The sequence below is a fragment of the Festucalex cinctus genome, chromosome 5 (genome assembly GCF_051991245.1).
Source record: "Festucalex cinctus isolate MCC-2025b chromosome 5, RoL_Fcin_1.0, whole genome shotgun sequence".
Classification (NCBI taxonomy): domain Eukaryota; kingdom Metazoa; phylum Chordata; class Actinopteri; order Syngnathiformes; family Syngnathidae; genus Festucalex; species Festucalex cinctus.
The window spans coordinates 23,088,596-23,110,836 of record NC_135415.1 but is presented as its reverse complement, the minus strand read 5'-3'; the positions used below and the strand labels follow the sequence as shown (position 1 = coordinate 23,110,836).

The 22,241-nt window shown below is 40.6% G+C and overlaps 1 protein-coding gene and 1 long non-coding RNA gene across 8 annotated transcripts in view; both read left to right on the top strand.

The window, feature by feature from the left end:
- aopep (aminopeptidase O (putative)) overlaps positions 1 to 22,241 on the top strand; it is a 76,268-nt gene that overhangs the window by 1,291 nt on the left and 52,736 nt on the right. For all 7 annotated transcript variants that reach the window (XR_013283463.1, XR_013283462.1, XR_013283461.1 and 4 more), the window contains exons 2-5: positions 110 to 279; positions 976 to 1,192; positions 1,969 to 2,167; positions 3,526 to 3,650. Coding sequence is in view for 3 of the 7 variants with exons in the window: in XM_077520765.1 (XP_077376891.1) it covers positions 110 to 279; positions 976 to 1,192; positions 1,969 to 2,167; positions 3,526 to 3,650 (711 nt within the window). In the remaining 4 variants the exon portion in view is untranslated. The remainder of the gene's footprint in view (positions 1 to 109; positions 280 to 975; positions 1,193 to 1,968; positions 2,168 to 3,525; positions 3,651 to 22,241) is intronic.
- Positions 10,879 to 14,478, top strand: LOC144018540 (uncharacterized). Its single transcript, XR_013283465.1, has 3 exons — positions 10,879 to 11,364; positions 12,068 to 12,311; positions 12,412 to 14,478. It is a non-coding gene; the product is annotated as an uncharacterized LOC144018540 (long non-coding RNA).

Below are 22,241 nucleotides of genomic sequence, written 5' to 3'. Positions count from 1 at the left end.
TAGTACTTTTGTTACGTAACATTTACCAATGATAGCCATTTTTTTTTTTAAAGAAAGACCTATATGTTTAATTAGACTGAATTCCGTCTCTATTCATTAATCATTCCAGGGCGTGCGTGTATACCGCCGGCTCGCCCATCAACAACCGAGCCCTCTTCCCTTGCCAGGAGCCGCCTGTTGCCATGTCAACGTGGCAGGCCAGGGTGCGGGCCCCCCGTGACTGTGTGGTCTTGATGAGCGGGGAGGAGGAGGTTACGCCAACTGAGGATGGGGACACAAGTAAGATTTTTTTTTAAAACTGTTGTGAGGTAAAAAGGGACCTTGTATTGCAGATTGAAAACTTGCCATTTTAGTCTGTCTTTTGTGTTCTTGTATTGTGTAAGAGGAATTGTGTTGAAAAAGAATGACCTTTTCTGTCATTGAAATTGCCATGCTGACACTGTATTGTTACCTTTTGTACTGAGGAAAAAGTGTGTCAACTGTCTGTCTCCTTTTGCGCAGCCAGGTACATGAACGTGTTTGTACGTATTTGTATCACATGTATTTAACTGTATTTATCTTTTGTCCAAAGATGCCAGCGATAATGAAAACAATATCCTAGTAAGTTCGGGTTCAAAATAAAGTCATCAGCTCATACGCGTTATAGTTATCGCTGCACACACAGGAAGTCCACTGACCTGATTTATTATTATTATTTTCTATATTTTACCGCATAGATAATGTTCAAAGTCTGCATTATGGTACAGTAACTTAAAATAAAAATAAAATGTGTACTTTTTAAGAAACTACCCTATGTACTGTATTATAATGTCAGTCATGATGGTTGTACTTGGAGAACAAGCATTTTTACAAGATGTTTGAGATTGACTGCTCTAGAAAACGTCTGTGCCCAAAAAATGAAAAACACCCTTTTATCCTTGAGTTCATGTAAACCACGTATGACATTTTACAAGCCTTTGTCTTTGGTATCCGCAGGTTTGTTGCTGTGGAATTACTACGTCACAATGCCCATGCCGGCCTCCACCTTCACTTTGGCAGTGGGACGCTGGCAACAAGTCCCCGCTCAACTTCTTCCTGCATGTGGAAGAGGGCGGAGGGAAAGGAGGGATGAGTTTGTGGAGTCCGCCCCCTTGTCCTCACCCGGAGGTTCAAGCAGCGACTTAGTAAAAGTCTCCAGGCTCCACACTGGCAGGTAGCGTATTTTTTATTTTTTATTTTTACTGTTTGCTTTTATTTTGGCAAGACCTCCTCCTTTCCTGGCGTCATTAACCCAAGTCTGGCCTTTCCACATTCCATGACAAACCTTTCCCTTTTCATTCCCCCAAACATGGTGAGGTTTAGGGTGCAGCCGGTCTCGCGCGGCCTTTTTATGACAAGTACATCAAAGCGTTGAGAATTCCATACTCTGGATTCAGCGCCCAGTAGAAATTATCTTTGGAGTGCAAACAAGTAAAGCAGACGCACATTTTTATGGATAGAGGATCCAATGAGTGACTGGCTTGCAGGGCCCAGTTGGACTGGGGTCCCCACTCCTCAGCCCTGCTGCGTCTGCCAGTGATTTCCAGTAAGCCTCCTCCTCCCGCCCTGGTTTTCCTCCCGTGGCAGTCCAGCCGTAGCCTGCCGCCGGCCTCAGGAATCTCCCACTACAAGGCAGGCCTTTATTTGCAGTGAATGGCTGGAAGGAAACTTGGAAGCGGCTCGAAAACCCCTGGATACGAAATCAGCACTGGTCGTTGCGTTTAGAAAGAATACGATTGCTTAGTGACACCTTGATATTTTTAGGAGCGGTTTTTGTATATAGTCCATATTTCCACAGCTTTCATTCCCACGCTTAGAACAAAGAGACAGCACACATGGAATGAGTATTATACCTCACGCACACTGTGTGCTCTCAATGGGAAAACCTATTAAAAGGCTTTTTATTAACCTTGGATTAAACTTGTCTTTTCCTTTTCAATGCGTTCCAAGGGAAGAGCGGACCGCCTGCTTGGACTCGTCCTCTCAGCACGAGAGTGTTTCTGTGCCCGACCATTCAGCCATGTTGGATGACGGCTTCACTTGTTCCCATGGCGACTACCCTTGCCGGTTCATCGAGCGCGCCGTGAAGTCCCAGCGTGTGATCCCGCACCGTGTGTTTGCGCCCGTCGGCCTACTGCAGAAGGCGCAGGTACAGTGGTCAATACAGTGGTCCCTTGTTTTTGGACATCGGAACAGTCACTCTGTATTTATTTACTTATTTTTATTTTTTCTGTGGTTGGCGAATTTTTTTGTTTGTTTGTTTTGTTTTTTTAACTTATCGGTTCTTGTAACTCTGGGTCCCAAGAAAGTGAGTGCAGAGACGATGCAGATGTTGTCTATTATACCCTCCTGCTATGTGCAAGTTGGTTGTATAGTAAACAGTTCTTCAAAAAAAGAGGTCAAACACGCTTGCTTCAAGCCATTTATTGCCGCGACCCTGTTGAATTTATTCTTAGACCAAAAAGAGAATTATAAATAAATTTTGCATTTAACCAAAGTTACAAACCATGTAAGTTTGTTTTATGAAAGTCTGCTAGCTTAATGCTAACCCATAATGTGAAACGTCATAGAAGGTAATACTTATCAAAGCCCTATTAGAAACACTTCAAATTGTAGACTTTTCCGCCCAAAATATATATATATTTTTTTTAACATTTACGGAGCCATCCAGTTAACAAATTCATTGATTGCTAATTTTTCTCATGCATGATCAAATAAATTTGCCTATCAACAGATGACACCGAAATGGAATTAGTAAACAAGAAAACACTGTTTGTCATCCATTGTTGTCCCTTGTTTCATATTGTCTGTCACGTGAGGTCCGGAGTTAGGACCTAAACAGACAAGACACGGGAGGCGAGAAACGGAGAGTCTTTTATATACAGAAATACAAAGTGACAACCGAGAGCAGGCCTGGATTCAGATTGCCTCGATGATAAACACTTGATGGCAAGACCTTGATTGAGAAACCTCGATTGAGAGAGCATGACTAACTGGATGCATGGAAGCAACCTCACAATACATGGAAGAATAACTTGCATGGAAGAGGAGGGACAAGAAACCTTGATGTGCTGAGAGAAAACCTCAACTAATAGACCTTGATGAACTGACAAAAGTGTCATTCAGCAAATCTCGCTAGGGCAATGCACAGTTCGATATGACAACAAATAAATGCCTATATGATAAACTAAGCCTCACTAATACTGGACCATGGCAACTGGCAATTTCATTAAAAGGGACATAGTAAGAATGGCTAATACATCATCGTCGTCGTCAAAAATTATCATAAGGGACAAAGCAACTGACAACATCAACATCATAAACACAATGACACCATGAAACCCAAAACACAGTCATAAACTCATAACTGTCTTTGTTGAATAAATATATTAATCTTTACACCACTCACTTTCTAAAATAAAATAAAAAAGTATTCCAATGTTGCTATTTGGGCTAGCATTTGTATTGTTGCTATGTTAAAGACACTTGTTGATCTTCTCATCAAAGAGCAGAATCCTCTTCCTGTTGCCACGATGTTTAGCCGCAGCCCAGGCAGTTCTGGGAGTTCATCCCTTCCCCCGCCTTGATGTTCTCATCGTGCCAGCTGGGTTTTCCAGTCTGGGCATGGCCAGGTACGAACACACACATACACGCACACACCCACACACACACACAAGGTGGAGAGATGCTTAGTTACAGTCTGGTGGGATTAGGTAGTGGCTGTGGTCAATAGCAAATATAGACCGACTCTGTTTATTAAAAATCGTCGTACTGTAGTCACTGGAGCATTGGTCAAGCAGGACTTATAAATCCTCAGATGATATGTTTTGAGGTGTTTTAGCTTTTTTGGAAGACACAAGCTATAATTTTCATATTGCAACGAAAACATTGAGTTTGGCTGCCTCACTGTTGACGCTTTAATCTGCTGCTTGGGCTCCACTTCACTTGTTTCTAAAGTGTGATTCATGGCTTGTTTCGCATGTAACCCCCCCATTCTTCTTTTAGAGGTCCTTACTGAATTGTAGGGTCCAAGTGTAACTCCCCATTAGTTATCTCCTCTTATGAAATGTGGCCGTTACCTCTTTCCTTTAAAAACAGGACATCGGGCTTTCCTCATCTTCCCCAAACATACCACATCAAACAAACAAAGCTCTCATCCTGAACTCAACTTCTGTGGTAATTCCTCTCAATTACCCCTCTCCACTCCCCCGGCAGTGGTTCAGGTGGTCTCAGTGTGTTGATTTGTTTGCATGCAGTGTAAGCAGAGGTTTGCCTGTTGATGTTTGGAGGCACAGATGCAGCAGGACTCCTTCACGGTCTTCCGCAGAGTAGATGAATCTACTTTTACGCATATCTTTCTTACGCCTTCACCATAACCGTATCCTCTTCACTCTCTACCCACTCTGTTTCATCTCATTTCTTCTATAAGGAATCGTTGTAACTGGATTTTTTTAAACTTTTTTTTTTTTTTTTTTTTTTTTTTACGAAAAAGACAAATCATCAAATATTTAATCTTCCTTTTCTTTAACATTTTAAATAAATTTGCTCAAAAATGTTTTTTCTTGTAGCATTACCTTTTTCACTTTAATTAATAATAATAATAATAATAATAATAATGCTTTTTCTCATAACATAACTTTTTCAATCACCCTAAAATATGACTGAATACTTGTAAGATTTCATGTATTTTACGGAAAGATCATGACTTAACACTTGTAAGTTTTTTTTTTTTTTTTTTTTTTTTTTTTATGTTTGTCTTTTTATGTCTATATATATATTTGCTTATTACTTTTGAGATTTTGACTTTTCCCCCATAAAACTGCCTTTTTCTTAAAAAAAAAATAAAAAAATAAATAAATAAATAAAAAAAAAAATATATATATATATATATATATATATATATATATATATATATATATATATATATATATATATATATATATATTTAATACTTCTGAGATTATTTTTCCCCCCCACATAACATTAGGTCTTTTTCCACACTCTTCCACTCAAATTACTGTTAAGTTAATAATTTTTTCTTTTTTAAAAATCTGACTAATGACTTTAATTATCTGTTTTTCCTCAAAAGGGGTGTTTTATGACATTATCTACTGAAGAAATATGGTTGTCTAAAAGATACAGAAGCGTCTAAAGATACAGTACAATCAAAGCCTCGCTGGTAGCTGTAGGAAAGAAGCTAAAATTGAAGCAGGTATGGTCACTGTTAACATTCTGGCCTTTACAGTGTTGACAAAGAAAAGTAATTTGGGGTGTTCGGTCAACATTGTCGATGTCTCTATTATTTTATTCCCTCGCAAGACTGGACGTGAGCTCATCGCCGCAAATGTCTGCTCAGTGCGTCACGGCCCCAGATTAGCTTCTCTCGCAAACATTTGGAGAGCGCCGGGGTCACAGCCTGGGCCACTTCTCAACTTTGCACATTTATTACAGCAAATGTTCCTCCTAAATGCCCTTTGATCTAAAACCCTCGTGTTATAAAATTCTTTCTCTGTGCTGCATTTATATTTTTAAAGCACATCAAGTTTTAACACACAGGCTGCACTTCTGTGGCTTTTGCCTGATACACTGTAGATGTTTTCAGTTCCTCAAGAGGATAGTTTCCTGGTGCTTTCTTACGGCATTTCTGCAAATAGTGGCCTCCACTTTAATAGGTGTCTCTGTTGGGAAAAACAAGCACCTCAACCCAAATAGGCTCCTCAGGGAAAAATGGTGGTAATACTTCAGTTGGTAGACACTAGCGTGAGAGATATATATTACACTGTTGAACCCATTTGAACTCTTTTGCTAACTCAAACATCAACACCTACTGTCATTTTTCCACATTTCAGTCACCTCTGTGCTTTTCGTATTTGCTAAATGGGGTTAGTAGGCAGCACAGGCACCTAGTGGTTAGGACATTTGCATCCCAAGTTTTCAGGTTCTGGGTTCGAATCTCTGCCTTTCTTTGTGTAGTTTGAATGCTTTGCCTGTGTTTGTTTGGGTTTTCTCCAGGCACTTTTAGTTCTTTACACTAAAAAAAAAGAAAAAGAAAAGAAAAAACAACGCAAATCTCAGAACTGTGAGACAGACAGACATACTAACACCAAACACTTATCCACTCTGCACCACAAGCATTTTTATTTATCTGTGGAGAAATGTATTTAAAATATCATAAACAATGGCTTTGTCCAAAGAAAGGGTTTCCACACGATGAAACTCCTTTCCCATAAGAGTTACTTGATTTTTTTTTTTTTTTCTGCAGTTGACTAAATAAGCTTAGTTCTCACTAGGGGTGTGAATTGCCTCGTACCTGACGATTCGATTCGTATCACGATTCACAGGTCACGATTCGATTCGATACCGATTAATCCCGATACGAATTTATAAGTCGATTGTTGCGATTTTTTTTCATTCAAATTTAGAAAATACTAATCAGTAAGCTTGTAGAGTGTAAGATTTATATGAAAATGTATTATTTATTTATCTGAAATTTCAGTCTTATAGAGGTTGTAATCTGTTTCATGTTTGAACTAATTAAAATAAAATATTAAGGCTTAATGTTCCGTTCATATAACATTCTTCCATGCTCAAGGTGTGAATCCTTAAAAAAAAAAAAAAAAAAAAAAAAAAAAATCGATTCTGCCGATTATTGAATCGATTCGAGAATCGCGCGATGTAGTATCGCGATATATCGCCGAATCGATTTTTTTTACCACCCCTAGTTCTCACCTATGAGAAAATACAGTACTTCCCACCCTCGTCTGCCTACTAAAACTGAACTCATGACAGGGGAACAAGATTTAAGGACTTCATTAAGCTTGAGACAGCACCTGCAAATTTGACTCCCTATAAAACTCTGCATGGGTCTCCAGTCAGTCATCTAACTTGAATCCTCCCTTCGTCGCGGGTGGTTTGGGTCCCAAGTTGCCCATGCGCGTCGCAGTGAGGAGTCGTGCCTTCTGAAGGTGGGAAGGTCAACCAAAATGGAAGATTGAGACAGAGATGAGACATAGGGGGTGTGGGTTCGCAACAGGCCGGTGGACCCCCGAGATGTGGGAGAGGATGTGTGTCTTATTCCCAGCAACAAAAGCCATTAGCCTCTGGAAGGACTTCAGAGACGGGCGCTATTTAATCTGGAAATTGGGAGGCATGTGGGAACGGCTTGGGACCGGGCCAAGTGCCGATTTTGTGCAGTGGCCCGGCGGAAAACAGCAGGAGTGGAGGACCCTGTGGCAGGCAGGCATGCATCTGTTGTAGTGTGATCCAGAGGAAAGGGGGAGGCGGAGGATTCACAGTGGTGTGAAGTTTTTATACCCAGATACACAGTGGGAGGGCAGGAAACGCAAGATTAAGAAGTCAAGTAAGGGCAGGTCTACATTCTGAGACTGCCACACTGTGTAGTCTCAGCACACACACAATTATGTGTGAACAAGGCTTACACAAATATAGGCATGACGCCAGTCAGCACTTTTTGGAATTTACCAATTTTAGGTGCTTTTATGTAACCATGAGGAGTGTTTTCCCCCCCAGCATAAACCCCATGTTCTTTGGCTGCAGAATTTCTTTCAGTCAACGTTTTTCTCTGAGAAAGACAAATTGACACCGGAAAAGAGAACAAGAATGCTGAGATGGCTTGGGTAGAAAGGGGAAAACTTGAATAAAGCAGTTTAAAATTCTTGCTGAGAGATAAAGAGGGGCAATTAAACTGAATCTTGAAAGAACCTATTCTGTTTCCCCTCAAGCTGTATCCCAAATTCACAATAACTAGCAATTAGGGATGGATACCTAAGTCAACTTTTTTTTTTTTTTTTTTGTATGGACTGATGTGGGTCCGTATAATGGAGCACCGCTTCACGTGAAGTCAAACTACTGTATTTCAGTTAGATTTCTGAGAGCAACCCAAAATCCACAGTCATTGTGATGTATGCACGTGGTCCACTTTAAACTCACACTCAAGTCATCAGACATCACCAGTTGCCCAATGAAGGGTTAGCGGTGAAATCTTCTTGTTGCATCTCTACGTCATTTGCATCCCATGGGAGTGACAGGAAGGGCACTGCGTTTCCTCTGCCCTCTTTGAAGCCGAGGTCTGTGCCTGCTGGACTTGTCGAATCCATCAGATATGAGAGTGGCGTCGCAACGAGGACAAATAAGGACATGCCAGAGAGACTGGTAATCCCCCCCAGAAACTTTTGTTGAGAAATGACATAAGTGTTGAAACGGGTCTTTTTAGTGGCATGGGTGATGAGGGCGTTGTTATGCTTCACTGCTGACACACGGATTCCTGTGCTTGTCTTGGTATGAATGCATCCATTGTTCGCGTAATGGTCACGATATGTGTTCCGCGATGATGTCACACAAACACACATAAGTCATTGTCATGTTGTTTTCAAACAGGCAAATGGTAGATGACCGTACATTCTTGATAGTGGACTCTGATAAGCCTGTATATGTGTGTCTCGATGAGTCTCATTGTAAAAATAGTTTTAGACCACATGGGATATTCTTAATCCTCTTTTTTTTTTTTTTATTGATTCCTTTTAAGCTTTTCAGCTGATAGGTGGCTGTCTGAACAAAATTGGGTAAAAAGGATCATGGACATTCTACTTACAGTCCAGCGGCCATATTGCTGTCAAAGTGGGGAAATTATGCCATGGTGTATACCTCTTGACCTTACTAAGTGGCACCGAAGGATTTTCAGCTTGACTTCAGTTGACTACATCCCATGTTTATGGTCTTACAGGAAGTAACATTGGTCCCATTTAGGAGGAAGTTACTCACCGGGCTGCCTGAGGCTCTTGGCGCCCCGCTGGATGCTATCCAGCTGCCATGATGCCCTTTAGTGCAGCGACACCTTTTTAAACTTTTATTGGACTGAGCCCATGATTGCGTGATATTTGTGGTCATCCAGTAATTACAAGATTGGTGCTTTTAGTATCAGCTCCCAGTCCAAAGCTACTATAAGTGAACATTTACATTGACAACAATCCAGCATTTTCTTTTCATAGCATTAATGAACGGACGACAATCCCAGTCACACAATGCTGCCAAAACCATAGAAAACCCATGAATATACCCCATTTTCCAAAGTACAATGCACACCTTATTAAAAGCCACAACCGCTAAATTAAAAAAACAAAAAACAAATATGTAATACATATATTGGCCACTTTGCTGTATGGGCTACAGGTTTCCTTGTTATAACATGGGAAAGAAATCCGTCACACAGATGGGTTAAGACAAAAATTAATTACTTTAAACACGGTAAACATTTTTTTTTTTTTCCAAAATGCCAAACCTGGTTAGTTACACAGTAGCCTCCCAGAATTAATTACTGTTTTCATCTTCCTCCTTCTGTGCGCTAAAGCCACCAAAGCCCTCTTCTTCAGCATCAGAATTGAACAGCCCCTCCTTCGATACACACTTTCTCAGTCTCGTTGTTGCATGAGACAAATTTGCATACACGAGCTTGTGCAGTCCAAGACATTTGAAGCCCAAAGGTTAAACATACTTGGATGGTTTTTAACATATGTATGTGTACAGTCTCTAATCTATATTGAGTGGCATCAAGAATTCCATGACATCTTCTTCAGGCTTCTGATTGGCTCAGTAATACTTAGCTCAACATTTTGTGTGTTTTCTCTCATATTACCCACGCTACAAAATTATGTAACTGCCTGCCATTGTTGCAGTCATGGAGGTATTTTGTAATTTGTTTAGTTGCTATCGCTGCTATTCCTTGTCGAATTTTAAATCAGATGTACTGCCAGAAGTGGCAATTTTTTTTCACACACGTCAGGAGTTGTTTGACTTGGCAATTCACGTCAGACATCACTGGAGTAGAAATTGAGCATGACGAAAACTACAGAGAGGTTTTTCATAGATGAAATTTGCTCAGCCGGCAAGTCTGCTTCTTAGACACGGCCTTTTAGGAGCTTGGGTGTAAACATTTGTGAGGATGAAAGTTGAGAGTTCTGTCTCATCAATGTCTCACCTTGATATAAACTGACTCTAGGATTCTTGTTTCAGTATGCAGCATCCAGCTTGATGCAACAAGCCTTTGAAGGGAAAACTGTGATGTTGTTTTCAGGTCAAATTTAACAAGATAGGGTTTCTCTGTCCTGGTGTAATCACTAAAATGGTCACTGGGCAATAAGACACCAATACTACAAAAACACAATGGAACGTCTGCGGGCAGAGGGCTAACCCTGGTTTAAACATTTTAACTAATTTCCTGAGGTTTTTTTCTTACAATGTGTTGCACTATGTACATTATCTGGTTAATTTTGACTTTCTTTCAGGAATTTGGCACTTGAGTTAATTGCTCTATGCTACCTCCAAGTAATGCTTCTAATTAATACAGATCACGGCCATTTAAAGCGCACATAACACCTAAAACCCGCCGTTTTTTTCCCCTTTGCTATTCCCCCACGTCTTGCCCTCCTCTCTCCTCTTTATCACATCTCAAAGGATTTCCTGCCTTTCTGTTCTCCTCTACAGCTCGATCCGTGCGGTAACTCTAGAAGTGTGCGACAGTCTTTGCTTTTCAGAAGCGACTTGGGGGGGTACTGTGCGAGGAAGGTGTGTGTGTGTGGGGGGTGTGTGTGTATATATATATATATATATATATATATTTATTTATTTATTTTTTATTTTTTATTTTTTGGGGGGGTGAGTGGGAGTGCGACATTGTTAATCAAGTAGTTAAGGATGAGCTGTTATTTTCTTCCCAGCTTAAGTGAATGTCCTCCGTTTCTGTAGTCCCATAAAGGCACCGTGACGGGATGAAAAGAGAGTTCCACATGCCTGCACAAGGACAGAGGATGAGGAGTGCCCTGTATACACTTTAAAGGTACACTCAGTATTATACAGTGGCATCTAGTGGTGAAATAATAAATCATTCGGAAAAAAAAAACAATTGTTTGTGTTAGTAGTATGTAAAAAGATATGTTGTATCGCATAAACGTACTTTTTTAAAATATAACGGTTAGTCTAGAAATCGCAAATTATCTTACATGTCCGCGCCTCGCCTGCTAGTGTCTGCCATGTTTCGCCGCCATCTTTCTGCTACGGGTGCCGTCAAAGACAAATTTCAGCGCTCCATTTCTTAACGCGTTTTTGGAACGCACTTCCGGTTTGTATGGCGACCGCATGTCCACGAAGAAGAAGAGTTTCCGGTCCCCGAAGAGAGCATTATCAAGCATCACACTTACTTTGGGAATTTATTTTATTTCAGCGCGACAAAACAAGAGTTTATATTGTAGCCGCATTTGCCAGATGGAGAGAAATGAGGAACAGACTAGGTTTGGGACGTGCCGGTGCCTTCGACTGCTTTCTACTTGACCGGTAAGTAAGAGTACATTTGTGTTTACGTTTTGAGAGCGAGAGAAAAAGTATACTCCGTACTAATTAATACGATGTTCGTACCTTTGTTTTACGATCACTGTATCTGTTGATTAGCAACTCCGCACCACTCGAACGATTTCGTTATGTAGCTACTTGCTTTGAAAAAAAAAAAAGATTCCCGCTGGCACGTTATATTTAGAGTAAATGCGCAAGTTATTGTGTAATGTAATGTAACTGTGATTTCGGAGGTATATTTGCCCATAACTTCAATAGAGAATCTAAAGCATACTGTATTAGTGGAGGAGTTGAAAATTATTTTCGTTGTGGTTGGTGAAAATAGGGTTCTCGAAATTAATTTTCGGCAGGGAATAACTTTCTGGACTTAAATGCTGGCTGTACCGTAAGCACTACTAGAGTCTGAACTCTCTCACTCAAGTGTGTACTGGTCCATTGTGTAATTGGGTGCACAAGAATTTACAGGCTGCCACGTTTTCCACGGAAATTCGACAAGCAAGCAGCCTTTGCATATTCTATGCAGTATGCAGTCAAGTTACTTTTATCTAGCTAATACAATGTTTTGGGCCCAAAAACTAAAGATCTTACCTCTATTTTGGGGGCTTTGTTGGAAAGTTGGTGACATATAGTAGTATCATCAATTATTCTATTTTATTTTATAATTGTGTTTTTGTTTGTGTCACACTAGATCAACAGCCAAACTTGAGGGGTTCCAGAACCATATTCTGATGTATACAAGCATTCATGCACCGTTTAAATACATCACCGACCTGCAAGAAAAAAAAATATCAAGGGGAGAGTCAGCAGCCATATTGGAATGCCCCGAATGAGGACACTTGAATGGAGGACCCCAGAAGGCTTCGGTGTTGTACCACCAGTATCTCCACCTACCATATCTGAGCTGCAACAAACTGAAGTCAGCCGACGTCTTGGTATGTCATTTACATATGGACGGCATTGCACACTACATGAACTTTTTGTGTGAAGCAATACGGAATGGTCACATGTACAAGCACCACTTGTTTTACACAGGACCTGCTGACCAGGTGTCTGAAGCCATGGAGTGACTCCTCCCTCACTTTCCTCAGCAAGCCTTTGAAGAATATGATATCATCGTTGGTGGGAACATGCCCTCACTCCATAACATGTACTTGTGCAGTCAAGGAGCATGTCAAACTTAATAAAACCAGCAAACATTGAAGTGACTTCATTTTTACTGCAGTCTGTTAACACAATCAATGGACAAGCCTTCCTTAATTTTGCCCCAATAACATCATAGAGTAGGCGAAAAGTAGTGTTACAGATCATACTGTGTTCGGGAGAGTTTGAGGAATGTTGCAATGTTAATGGGGGGCAATGTCAGCACACACACACACACACACACACACAAAAAAACCCATCATGGTATTGAGTTAATCAGATATTTTAGCTGTGTACAACACATACCTGCTCTGTAACACTACTTTTGGCCCAAACCTGTATGTCTATTTTCCATATTTTGAAATGCACAGCGTATTGGTAAAATTCTGGAACAACTGCAATTCATGTAGCTCATTATATTCTAACAGCATTTTTTTTTTTTTTTTTAGTTAATATGTTCATTTCATGTAGACTTTTATTTTACTTTATTTTATTCATTCATTTTCATGTACTGTACCTTACATTCATTGGCCAATGAAGAATTCCTTGTCATTGCAAGCATTTATAATAATTCTCCAGGCTTTTGATGTTTTACATTTCTGGTCATGTAAAATAGTGTTAGGTTAGGTGTCGAATGAACACTGCATGTTGACGCCAAAGGAAATAGTATTTTTTTAGTTATTCAAAATGTACAAATTAACACACAACAACAATATACAAGTTATACAAACTACAACAACAAGTGTCAGACATGGACTAATTATATGCCAGGTAAAAAACCTTTGTATTGTCCTCAAGGATCTGGGAAAGTGTCACTTATTTGCTACAAGTCCACCAAGGTGCTGCAGTCTGGGATCCAGGTACAGGAAATCATGGTGGTGCTGATGTGGGATCCAGGTACAGGAAATCATGGTGGTGCTGATGTGGGATCCAGGTACAGGAAATCATGGTGGTGCTGATGTGTCAAAAAGTATTTCTTGGTGTCAGTCTATCAGCTGGACTTGGATATCTTCATGTTCCTCCATGGTCATTTCCTGTACGAGTCTCTGCAAGAAGGTAACAATTGTATGTCAGATGAGGTACCAAACAATGAACTGAAAGTCACTGAGCCAATGAAGTACATTATTACATGAGCAAGACTATTTGTGAAAGCCATGTAAATTCCTGCACATCGAAGTACAAGGAAGCTGTTGTATCTTCAATCAAAACTAATTAAGTTGCTTAGTGATATTTATTAGGTAAAATTGTTCAACATGGTGACAAATCGATATCTGAGTAAAGGGTTTCAAATGTTTTTGTAAGCAGCACTTTTCTGAGTGGTTAGTAGCAACAAGACACGGGGGGGGTTTACGAGTCTGAGTTGCAGATGTGTCGTTCAGTTAACACCATTATTTTTGCACGATATACTAAACATATCAGCAAACTATGTAATCTAAATACCACATATTCCAAGCAAAGGTATGTTTTGAGCCATTCACATGCATGCTCGAATGGAATTATTTTTCCATGATGACATAATTGTACGTTACGAGGCACCGCGTTCTCTTCCTCGTCGTCTCTCTCGCCCCCTTTGAGATGGTCCACATGTCTATAAAACGTATAACATAACTGTGTGTTCTCTGTTGCATGGTTTAGTTACACTAACAAATATGAACATAGATAGCCATTATCATTAGCTGACGTACAGTATTTCCAAACAATGCCGACAAAAATATTAATTCTGAAATTAAATGACTAAATCACAATTATTAGGGATCTGTACAGTATGTCTAACAAATGCAATTCACTTACGTCATCACTCGAGGGAATACCAGAAGTTGTTTGCGTTCTGTTCCGGTGAAATTGGTGGTAGGCTGTTGAAGTAGGGTCTCTCTGGGACGCCGTAGTTCGTGTGCTTAAAATCATTGCATTATCTTGTTTGACCGATAGATGGCGGTCGTGAGCTACACACTGGGGCTTTAAAGTGATTACAAGTAGTTAAGACATTTTTGGAGGAGAGTTTTTTTTTTTTTTTTTTTTAACTTCCAGTAGCCTTTGTTCCCTCTGCTGTCCAGGGGAACACAGCTCACAAATTCTTCGTGTTGGCACTGCATCCTTTAGCCAGCGTTTCTCCGCCCTCTTGATAGCTCAGCATTTTTTGCAGTACATGCAGCTTTACATGATCATGACTCTTGGAAACCTACTTTGAAAGCGCCTCACTTGTTTGAAACCCTGACTTGAAACCACAGCCCTTCAAATTAGGTCCTCATCTTTTCATTCTGATAACCTTTGGGCTTTCAACTGTCCTGGGGTACACATCCTCCCAGATCCAACATGTTGGCAGTGGCACCTAATATTTTATGTAGCATTTCCCTGTGCTTTCAAAATCCCAGCGTGCTTCATATGCAATAAAATATTTCCCGCACTTGAAGTTTCAAGCTGAGCAATTTTACTCCGGTTGACAGGCGCGGCTGACATACTTTATATATTTATAATATATATAAATATATTTCTCTGCGCCAAGAATCAACGAACGATTTATTTTTGATAGTTTAAGGATTTTACGAGCAACTGTAAAAGTGTATTTGCAACATTACTCAATTATTATAGCTGCTCTTGAATTTGCTTTTTTTTTTTTTTCCCCTCCCCCCGGAGATGACATCTTCTATATGCCTCCATTGTGATCAATGATCGGATAACCGAGATGTGTTGCATTGAACTGCCCTCAGATGTGAACCTGCCGGTAACAGCTGGCATATAGTGCCGCAAGTAACAGTAAAGCAGACACACTGTGCTATAACTCTGGATTAAAGGCCAGGCCACGACAGGCCTGTCCCTGCACACCCATTCCCCTAACTAATGGATGATTCCACAGAACCCATTGCAAGAAGTGATGGATGGATCCATTGTGCAGCGTAGGGGACACGGCTGCTCTTGATGTGTATCCTGAGCTTTGTGTGTGCGTGTGTTTGTGTGGAACCTTGAGGCTGAGGGTAATTTCATCTGTCTGTGCAAAGCCAGACGCTTTAATGGGTGTGGGACCTCTGTGAAACAAAGTGCTGTGAAAAGCTATGCTGTAATATTTTCCTCTTACCTCGCGTTGCTCGTAGCCTCAGGGAAAAGACCTGCGCACCAAGTCCTTTGCTTGCTGCAAATCTTGCATTCTGTACATTTCGCTGTCTGTCTGTCAACACAAAAAACAAATATAACATCCCAGTTAGATAATCTACGTAGAAATTATTTCCAGTACAAGCGTCCAGAGTTCACAACGGTCCTGAGATAAAAAGTTTTGAGATTACAGATTATAAACAATGAATTATTTTGTGCAATGGTGTAAGAATATGTAGTCACACGACACAAGTAGCGTGTTTTTTTTTTCTCTTCATACCATAATGCTTATCACCCCAGCTCAATTCTCAAAATAAGCAGTTTCACATCATAGTTTGTCATGCAAATTTTACATTTTTGCGCCGCATCAAAACACATTGAATAGGAAAACTGAGAATCATCCACCAATATGGTCCCAAAAATATTCACCGAGCTCACGTCAGTGATGTCACCTACCCTGAGTGGTCAGATGTCAAGGGAAGCTTGGTGTTAATTATGCCACAGCAGCTAGCTAGCAACGAGTGTATCGGCGAGTAATGAACAATGAGATTCCTCTGAAGATGTGGAAACTCCCTGTCGACCATGACTTTTGGTGTAATACACAAACACAGCCTTCTGCCCTGACTGTTTTTTCACAAGTGAAAATCTTTGTGCTGAAAATCTGACTTTTGAGTATATTGTATGGAGGTAGTGGGGGAAAAAGATTAACAGACCCCCCAAAAAATAGGTAGGTAGGTAGAAAGTGAGGAAAATTATGTCTATCACAATTTAGTTTCCATGGCAAAATACAACATTCTTATTATATCATATCAGCAGTGTATCCACGTTTGTTGTGGGTGTGGCTATACCATATCTGCTAATGTGCAGTTATGAGCTCAATATAACACCTAACATTTATTTTATTTTTTTTACGATTTCCTCATATTCTCTTGAGACGATGCAGCACACTTTCACAGTCTAGCACCTCACAGCCTTGTTCCCTCGCGTTGCATAACAAAGGAACAACATTCTGTTTATCACATATCATTAGAAATATGTTTTCTGCCTCAACCTTTTCACTGAGGCATCGGTGGAAGCCAACTGAGGGAGGATCCTTAGTGCTGTGTGATGACTGATGGGTTTTGCATGCAAATGGGTACATGTAGGCAAGACTGCGTCATTTTATCAACACTGACTGACGGGTACATATTGAACTCAAACTTGACCTCCTGAACCATGTGCTTCACATGCATGACAATGTACATTTAATGCAAGTCTGTCATCTGTCCCAGAATGGTGATTGATCTTAGACTTGTGAGAATTTTGACACCGTTTTTCCAATAGCAAATGGTGGAAAAGTCAATATTTTAAAGACCCTATTAAATTGATTGAATGCAGAAATTTGTTGTCTAAATGCTAATACATTGTACATGTTTGAAAATAGACATGTTGACAGACAGAGAGTAATGTGATATTGAATTGTAGAGATGTATACTGTAGCAACAAACCTTTTTTTTCACCATTTCATTTTACCTGATGACACACTTTGATACCCGGCATGAGTCGCTCCTTACCAACGAAAGAAGACCTGAGCGCCTTCATTCACATCAACGATTATATAAATAGTGAGTTAGGTAGTTAGAATCAGTGGCCCATATCTACTAGCGTGGCGTTAGCTAGCTAGCTAGCTATGTGTACATCCTGAAAATGCATCATTCCAGGATGCTACAAATGACACGATGGATCGGTGTTATTTAAAGTCGCACGTGAATTTGATGTTCTTCTTACTACCATAATATGTTGAAACATAAAGGATTATGGCTATATACCTAGCAGGCATTATTCATGAGTGTCTGGCAAAATGAACACTTTTCAGCAAACAAAAAAACAAAAAACGGATTGTTTGTTCAACCATTAACATTGCATTGTCAAAGGTAGCAAACAATTTTCAACACTTCAGATTGCTTGATAATTTGTAACAAATAACACACGTGGATTGACTAATATAGCTTTGTGCGAAAACGTGCAATTTACCAAATTGTGACATACTGTATCAGGTTTCGCCCCTATGTCATGTGTGAGCTACAGACTGAGTTTTGTATGTCCTTAGGAGTCTTTGTTTTGTGGACCTACACACTGATCTGATACCAAGCTTGATTTTGAAATAGATATATATAGAACACTTGGAAAGTTGATTTTGCTGTAGTTGAGATTTAAAGCGAGGCTTATTTCAATGTGTTTTTTTGTGTGTGTTTGGGCAGACGCTGATGGGTATACCTCACCAATTGTTGCATTTCGATAATGTCAAGTGCATTGGTGGGGTATACTGACTGATGCAGTGGCAAGCCAAGTGCGAAATAGATGATAACTGTGTGTTTCTAGGAGGCTGTAGTTTCCTCACATTAAGGCAAACACAGCTGGCTTTGCTGTGTACATTCCGTTCTCCTGATTGTACTATTATTATTTATTGATGTCTATCGTTTTAGCCATATTGCTATTCATCAGCCAGGACAGAGAAACCTGTCATTGCTATGCTTTAGATTTCCGAATTAAATATGCAAAGATAGGTTAATCTCTTGCCTAACCCACGTATCACCCACAAAACCATTGCCAAAGGAGTATGACGTGTATTGTCAATATCTTCCTCATCGATATTAAGTAATTTGTTCACTAGAAATGTATTTTAGTTAAATAGATTTTATGCAAACGAGAATGAAAGCACATAACCAATTCGCTTAGATCAGTGACATGAACACACCCAAAAGTATGGCCCCCACACCGGCTCATAAATATCCTCTGATAATGGAGCGTGCCGCGAGTGACAAGCAGTCATTTAGGACAGGCAGTCGTTTAACAGATGTGTTGTCCTGTCGCAGCATCTACGTGACTCGGCGGCAGAAACGGCGGCGGGCGACAGAATCGGAGCAGACGGCCAGCTCGCCAGTCTGAGTGTTCGTAATGGTTTAAATCTATGCCGTAGCCTCTCTGCCAACACACATACATACACACGCACACGCACAAACTCACTGACATTCTTCTGGCCCGACATCAGATTTTGGACTACGCCAGGAATGAATGGCACAGGATTGTTTTGCTGTTAAGAGAAGACAGCTCAGCTATCACTATCCAGCCGATATGGATTAAAAGTGGCTCTACTCAATTGTGTGAATGTGCATGTGAGGAGTTGTGCATGTCAGGTCTTGTTCTTTTCCTTGGAAAGCTCACATGCAGCATGCTTGGCCTCATCAGTTTATGACCCATGTGGATGCCATCCATATGATACAAATCTAACCTGCTTAGAGTCACCTTCTACATGCATGATTGTGCTTTTGATGTTAAACACTTGACAGCAACCAAAAACTGCAGTGCAACTTTAACACTAAGTTATTTCACCATGAAGCCTTTTTCTGATTTGTTCAGAAAATGAAGAAGATGATCCTCTTAGCTGTGCATGATCAGGGATATCTGCTATTTATTTCCAGACTCTGATGCGATGCAATCTATGTGATTCAGGCATCTCTCTGGGGGCCCCAGCCTGGCCCCCATGCTTATGTGATCTGGCCCTACATGGACTGGCATTTGGCCTGGCCATGTAACCCCCCCCCCCCCCCATCTGGGAAGCACAGAGCTGATCTGCAGCCAGCCTGGAATTCCAGACATTGGGAGTCAGACTTGTTAAAAAAGGATGAAGGGTGGCAGGAGTTTGGTTAAATAGGCCCCAGTGTCTAAAATAGCCCACTGACTGTGTAAAAGAAGAAGAGGGAGACAAAGCTTATTCCCGTCGGCTGACATTAGGAACGGGCGACCTTTTCGTTGATAGGAAAGAATAGACAACAGCGTACTTTGTGCGAATGTCATCTTTCATGTGTCTTTTGTCCGTTGTCGTACTTTCTTCCCCTTTCACTGAAAGGTTTATCTTTGCATGGTTCTCTATGATTCTACTGAATTTTCTTGTATAATGGCCTGTGGAATACTTATCTGCAGAGTACCATGCGTCTAATAGGGGTAAAGAGTTTACTGGTGGAAAACCGTATATGTACCGAGTAATTTTTAATGTAATAATCCAAAAGTTTAAAAAAAAAAAAAATGCACAAATCCATCCGTCCTTTTTCTACACTTAATCCCGAACCTCATATAACTGTTCAGCAGACACTGTGTTGCATATAAGAATAACTAACTTAAGGGCTAAAGGTGGACTACACCTTTGTTGATTGCCAGTCAATAATAGGGCAGCTAGGGGCAGACAACCAATCACATTCAGACGGCCAAAGAGCAGGAGCCATTCAACTGAGGCTCTCCTTCTTTATCCCTCCCCTTTCCCCGCCCTCTTTTCATCTTTCTGGCATTCTCCATAGATCTCTATCAGATATTTATGTTTCTCTCGGAGCATCTCTTTGTTTTCCTGCTGTCTTCCCTAAATCGCTCCCTATATTTCAAACTTATCTGTGTATGTTTTCTTTTTCCCTCACTTCATTTCTCACCCACTTGTTTACCCGTACGGTATACATACTGGGGGGCTCATCATCATCATCATCTCTCTCTCTCTCTCTCTCTCTCTCTCTCTCTCTCTCTCTCTCTCTCTCTCTCTCTATCTCTCTATCTCTCTATCTCTCTCTCTCTCTATCTCTCTCTCTCTCTATCTCTCTCTCTCTCTCTCTCTATCTCTCTATCTCTCTATCTCTCTATCTCTCTATCTCTCTATCTCTATCTCTCTCTATCTCTATCTCTCTCTATCTCTATCTCTATCTCTCTCTATCTCTATCTCTCTCTATCTCTATCTCTCTCTCTCTCTATCTCTCTCTCTCTCTATCTCTCTCTATCTCTATCTCTCTCTATCTCTATCTCTATCTCTCTCTATCTCTCTCTCTATCTCTCTCTCTATCTCTCTCTCTATCTCTCTCTCTATCTCTCTCTCTATCTCTCTCTCTCTCTCTCTCTCTCTCTCTCTCTATCTCTCTCTCTCTCTCTCTCCTGCTCTCTCTCTCTCTCTCTCTCCTGCTCTCTCTCTCTCTCTCTATCTCTCCTGCTCTCTCTCTCTCTCTCTCCTGCTCTCTCTCTCTCTCTCTCTCTCTCTCTCCTGCTCTCTCTCTCGCTCTCTCTCTCTCCTGCTCTCTCTCCTTCTCTCTCTCTCCTACTCTCTCTCGGGGCTGTTTTAGTAGTGTCCCTGCTATGAGTCGAGCTGAGGATGTCAATTACAGGACTATGATAGGGCTCCTCTTGCATTATGCATGGCAGTGTCCCGCTGGGGAATAAATGGCCTACAGCCAGGGATGATGGATGGAGGGATGAATAATGGATGGAGAGATGGAGGAACGTAACGCTATTGCAATCTGTGTCCCACTAAATTGAAGACTTGCCCTAGCACACACCTGACGCTCAGGGCCGTCTCACCCAGGGTGAGTCGCAGTCGTGCCGTTGTCACATGAAAAGCCACAAGTGGGCTTTAATCATTATTTCATGTTTTGCCCTAAGACCAATTTGGTTTGTTATCCAGTCTTTAGACCGCCTCTCAAATTGATCCTTTTGGACTTGGATTTGTAGGATAGTTTGCTTGTAGATGTTTCCACAGATCTGTTCGGCTATATCACGATCGGCCTCTACTGTACTCGATCAGATCAATATCTTATTTCACATATTCGCTCATTTAAGACAGATGTAGTGTGTGTTTAAATGAGGTTCCTCTCTCTTGCATTCAAACACTGTAAGTTACTGTAATTCTGTGCTGCATTCTTTGCAAAATATTTCTTTTTCAGGAATATTAAACAGTTTATCTACCCGGATTAGTGGGCTAATTCCTCTTCCTGTTGGGCATAATATCCAACCATTCTGCTATAAACTTTTTTGGGAGAGAAATAATAGAAAAGTAAAACACACAACTATAAGCCATTAACAATAGCTGAGAACAAAAAACATTTTCTTTTTTTTTAAACATGGCTTTCATGAACCCTTATAAAAATTCTAGTGAACAACTGTACAAGGTAGACGCATACCGACTTTTAACATCTTAATTGGATTTTCAAATGTGAGCCCGTGCGTGATGAGGGGGAAAAAACAGCCTGTGACAGGCAGCAAGGTGTCACAGGGCATCCAGACTGCCAGAAAATACAAAGATGGGGAAAAAAGTACAAGTAAAAGAAGAAATAGAATAAAGTGGCAACTATATTGTAGTTTCTATGGTATAGTGAAAGTGCTATATAAAAAACAGTCTATTTACCATTTCAAACTCTTCTCTTTGTTACTTTCATTGTGGTGAGTCAATGACTTAAAAAAACTGAATGAAAGCTGGGATCTTAATTTAAGATAGGCAGGTCATTTTCAGTTATGCCAGGTGTACATTTCAAATGAATTGTTAGATATGTACATTGTATGAAAGTTCTTTGAAGACTAATAGGATCACCTATATTCACAATTATTGTGAAAGACAGCATGAGCTATGCACTGCACATATCCTTGACGGGTCCCTGATGTCAACTATTGTCACTCACTGTATCAATGAACGTGAAAGATGCTGTTGTTTGGTGTCCCCGGCCGTGGTGGGATGACACCGTTTGTCACCGTGGTGATGGATTCCGCCTCCCTCCTAGGAGCGTGTGCAAACTCCGTCGCTGAAAGCCTGTCTTTGTGTTTTCACGCTCACTCACGCACATGTGCGCTGC